The 4,867-nt window shown below is 34.0% G+C and overlaps 1 protein-coding gene across 2 annotated transcripts; it reads left to right on the top strand.

Moving 5' to 3' along the window:
- Positions 1-269: 269 nt before the first annotated feature.
- LOC107904259 (MLO-like protein 12) lies at positions 270-4,383 on the top strand. 2 transcript variants are annotated; one of them, XM_041114633.1, is made up of 15 exons: positions 270-501; positions 646-703; positions 837-1,045; positions 1,122-1,238; positions 1,306-1,366; positions 1,566-1,654; positions 1,755-1,829; positions 1,922-2,016; positions 2,916-2,965; positions 3,082-3,122; positions 3,201-3,374; positions 3,458-3,493; positions 3,562-3,629; positions 3,721-3,781; positions 3,864-4,383. In XM_041114633.1, exons 1-15 carry the CDS (start codon positions 376-378, stop codon positions 4,305-4,307), a joined length of 1,704 nt encoding a protein of 567 aa, XP_040970567.1. In that variant the 5' UTR covers positions 270-375; the 3' UTR covers positions 4,308-4,383. The 2 variants fall into 2 exon arrangements, with proteins under 2 accessions (XP_040970567.1, XP_016686059.2); XM_016830570.2 differs by having other exon boundaries at positions 798-1,045.
- Positions 4,384-4,867: the final 484 nt, after the last annotated feature.

Raw genomic sequence — 4,867 nt, 5'->3', positions numbered from 1 at the left:
AAACTCATTAATTCAATTAACTCGAAATTTTTTCAAACGACTCCATCTATCATTCCAATTTGTATTTTTTGTTTTGTTAATTAGTGAAGGTGGCTATGATAAGTGGTTGTGATTGAGTCACCACAAGAACAAGACATCTCTCCTAGGGAAAAGTCAAAGTCATAACTTTTGGTAAGGAGTTTATTGACTTTGCATTCCATTCACCCAAACTTAACTCTCTATAAATTAACTCCTCCTTTTCTCCTACATTTCATTATTAATATTTTCCTTCAACTTTCTCTTATATTTTCTCTCAGCTTCGTCATCTTTTCATTCTTACTTGCGAACACTTTGCTTTTTACTTGAAAAAAACACACAGAATTGAACAACAAAAGCATGGCGGATGCCACAAATAAAGCACGCTCATTGGAACAGACACCGACATGGGCTGTTGCAGTGGTGTGTCTTGTCTTGGTTGTCATTTCTATCATCATTGAACATGCCATTCATATGCTTGGGAAGGTTGGTTTAATGTTTTATATGTTCTTCTTTTACAACTCACTCACACTCCATTCATAGAAGCATGTGTCTGTCAACACACACCATACCCCATACTATTACCATTCCAATACTTAGGTTCCATGAATAATATGTTTTTAAATACAGTGGTTCAAGAAAAGACACAAAACAGCTCTTTATGAAGCACTTGAGAAGGTTAAAGCAGGTAACTTTAATTTCTATATGGGTTTTTTTGTTTTTTTCAATTTTAAACTAAAAAAAAAATGCTGAAAAATATAACCTTTTCTTTTCTTGTGTAGAGCTTATGCTTATGGGATTTATATCATTACTGCTAACAGTAACTCAAAGTCTCATATCTGATATTTGCATACCAAGAAACATAGCAAACACATGGCATCCATGTGATCAACAAGCTGAGGCTCACAAATATGGTCAAATTTCTGGTAGAAAACTTGTTGAATTCTCCGATGATGATGATGATGATGGCACCACTTATATTCCAAGACGCAGTCTTGCAACTTCTAATTATGATAAATGTCAAGAAAAGGCAAGTTTATATTCTAAGCATCATTTTTAGAAATTGAATGCACAAATCTTATTGGAAACTAAATATTTGGTTGCAGGGTAAAATAGCACTTGTATCAGCTTATGGTATCCATCAACTCCATATATTTATCTTTATGTTAGCAGTTTGTCATATCCTCTACTGCATCATCATCTATGCTTTGGGAAGAACTAAGGTAATATCTATTATGTGAAAATTTTCAATTTTTTACACATTTTTTTTAATAATTCATTGGACTGCAGATGAGGAAATGGAAATCCTGGGAAAATGAGACAAAGACAATTGAATATCAATACTACAATGGTATTTTTTCTTCCTTTTGACTTGGAAAATTGTTAAGCTTTCCCAATATCTACTCTTTCCTCGAATATGCAGTTCAGCACACTCAAACCCACATCCTCTTACACTAATAACAATACCAATGCCAATCGAGCTAAGACTCAATCGACAACTTTCATATATTTCTTTATTAGTTGAATGAAGTTAATATTTTGGAATGCAGATCCTGAGAGATTCAGATTTGCAAGGGATACTTCATTCGGACGAAGACATTTGAACTGTTGGAGTCGTTCAACCTTAACCCTTTGGATTGTAAGTAATCCTTGCATCAATCCCGTTTAATTTAATAGCAGAGTTTTTCAAGTTTGATCATGGTGTCTGAATTCTAATTTACTTATTTATTCATTCTCAGATGTGTTTCTTTAGACAATTTTTTGGATCAGTAACAAAAGTTGATTACTTGACATTGAGGCATGGATTTATCATGGTAAGCTCAGCCATGGAATGTTGATATTATGCAAATGGTTTCCAAGTATATGGTGCTAATTCAAACTTCAATGTCCAATAATATGAATGCAGGCACATTTGGCACCTGCAAATGAAACCAAATTTGATTTTCAAAAGTACATCAAGAGATCATTAGAAGATGATTTTAAAGTAGTGGTTGGGATAAGGTTTGTACAGTTTTAGTATGAGAAATTATTTTATGGACCCTTCCTATCACATCATCTATGATCTATTTTTAATTATTTAATGATATTTTAGTAATTTTTTCCATGTTTGACACAAAATTTTAATATTTTTTTTATCTGAAACCTTAAACCCCGAACTCTAAACTTTAAACTCTGATCTTAAACCTTGACATCTGAATCTTGAATCCTGAACCTTGAACCTTGAATTTTAAATTGTAAATCTCGAACCTCGAATCATGAACCTCAAACATCGAACCCTCGAGTTCGGGGTTTGGATTTTTGGTTTGAGATTCGAGGTTTAGGGTTCAAGGTTCGGGGTTGAGGTTCAAGCCTAAACCTTGAACCCTAAATCTTAAATATCGAACCTCGAATCATGAACTTCAAACCTTGAACCCTCAAGTTTAGGGTTTGAGTTTTTAGTTCAGGGTTCAAGGTTCAGGTTCGGAGTTCGAGGTTCAAGATAACCTTGACCTCTGAATCTTAAATCCTAAACTTTAAATCATAAATCATAAATTTTGAATCTCGAATCATGAACCTCAAACCCCAAACTCGAGAGTTTGGGGTTTGAGTTTTTTATTCGGGATTCAAGGTCCGAGGTTCAAGATTCAGGTTTCGAATTTAGTGTTTGGGTTCGAGGTTCAAGATTCAGTTTTAGAGTTCAGCATTTTAGGTTTGGGGTTCAAGTAAAAAAATTACAAGGACCATAAATAATGTAGTGGAAAAGGTCCATTAAATAATTTCTCTTTTTACTGTTAATTGCAAATATGAGTCTTTTTTTTTTTTAAATATTTTATACTAAACAAATCTTAAAGATATCATATCTCCATATTTATATCCAAATATAACTCACTTCACTCTTCTCAATTTTATTGCATTTGCAGCCCAATTATTTGGTTCATTGCTGTCCTCTTCTTACTTGCCTATACACATGGTAAGTCTTCCAATAAAATTAAGATGGGAGACGAAGACGAAGCCGATTTGGGTTATTGGTTTAATTACTTCAAATGCATATTGATGACTAGAAAACAATTTTCTCTTAATCAACAGGATGGTACTCTTATTTGTGGCTGCCCTTTGTCCCTTTAATCGTAAGTACAATGCCATATATGTGATTGAGAAAGAAATAGGATGGAATTATATAGCTGAAATTGGGGGAGATTTTGCAGGTAGTTCTAATGGTAGGAACCAAGCTACAAGTGATCATAACGGAACTTGGTGTAAGTATTCAAGATAGAGGAGGTGTAGTGAAGGGTGCACCGTTGGTTCGACCCGGCGATGACCTCTTCTGGTTCGGTCGTCCCCGCTTCCTTCTTTTTCTCATTCACCTTGTTCTATTTACGGTAATAATTCTTCTTCTTCGTCCTCGTTGTCGTCATCATCATTGTAAGTACTATCTTATGTTGATTCTTGATTTTCTCTGCAGAATGCATTTCAACTGGCCTTTTTCGTGTGGAGCACGGTAAGCAATCCCTACTTGTAACTTTTTATTATATCCCAACTGTTTAATTAATTCATCTTTTTTTCCAGTATGAATTCAGCATAAGATCTTGCTACCATGAGCATCTTGAAGATATCATCATTAGAATCTCAATGGGGTGAGTTTGAAACATTTCAAGTAATCTTTTTAGGTTAAGATTATTGATTTGAGAAAGTGATGAGGTTGCTGATAAATCTGCAATTTTTCAGGGTCGTTACACAGTTCATTTGTAGCTACGTGACTCTTCCTCTCTATGCTTTGGTGACTCAGGTAATAACGTTGCTCGAATCTAGCAGGAAAATTGAATGCAAATCAAAGAAAAAGTAGATTTAACTTAAATTTTTTCCCACAGATGGGATCCAACATGAGACCGACGATCTTTAACGAAAGGGTCGCCACTGCACTGAGAAACTGGCATCAACAAGCGAAGAAACACACTAAACAAAACAAACAGTCACATTCTCAAAACACCACGCCGCTTTCAAGCAGGCCTGCGACTCCAACTCATGGGATGTCTCCAGTTCATCTTCTTCATAATTATCCACGAAGCGTTGAAAGTTATCCGACATCTCCCAGACTTTCAATCACTGAGAACAATCGATTGGTACTCCACTCCCCGAGACAGCATGGAATCAAAGATGATGTTGATGATAGATCACTACATAAGGAAATTGCTCAAGTTGATACAACATTTGAAGAATCCAACTCTTTGCAAAGAGCTGCGATGGCTCAGGCGACACGAACACAACATGAAATCGACATTGCTTCGCCGATTTTCTCGCTCGAGAAGAAATGATTCGAACTGATTTGTCGAATCCACAATGTACTTTGGTTTAATGTGAAATTATATATATAAATTTAATTTTGTGCAATTTTTTTTTACATAAAATTTTAATTTGACTTGATTCTCACAAATTATTAATATAAATTTTTATATAGTATCGTTTTATATTTATACATTTGAATCACATCAAAGTTTCATATCTATAATTACATCAAATCAAAATTTATGTATCAAATTGCACAATAAATCAAAGTTTAAATATAATTTGAAGGATGCATCCCTTTATAAAATTGAAATTTATGAGAACAATTTTTTTTTAAAATTTTAAATTTAATTAATGAATCGACATTACTTCAAATACATAAAGGAATGATAGTAGAACAACTGAGGTAGATGTTGTTAGATCCATTTCGCTCTACATTTGGTATTCTTAACCTCATCTCATTGAAAACCACATTTGGTATATATACTTAGCTCCATTTCAGGAAGTATAATATAGCAACTACTATTACCTCTATGGATATTGGATGCATTCGTCCCCACTTCACTTCACATTGTTTCAATTTAACTTT

Source organism: Gossypium hirsutum, chromosome A05 (assembly GCF_007990345.1).
Source record: "Gossypium hirsutum isolate 1008001.06 chromosome A05, Gossypium_hirsutum_v2.1, whole genome shotgun sequence".
In the NCBI taxonomy this organism is placed as follows: Eukaryota; Viridiplantae; Streptophyta; class Magnoliopsida; order Malvales; family Malvaceae; genus Gossypium; species Gossypium hirsutum.
This window is presented reverse-complemented; position numbering and strand designations above follow the sequence as displayed.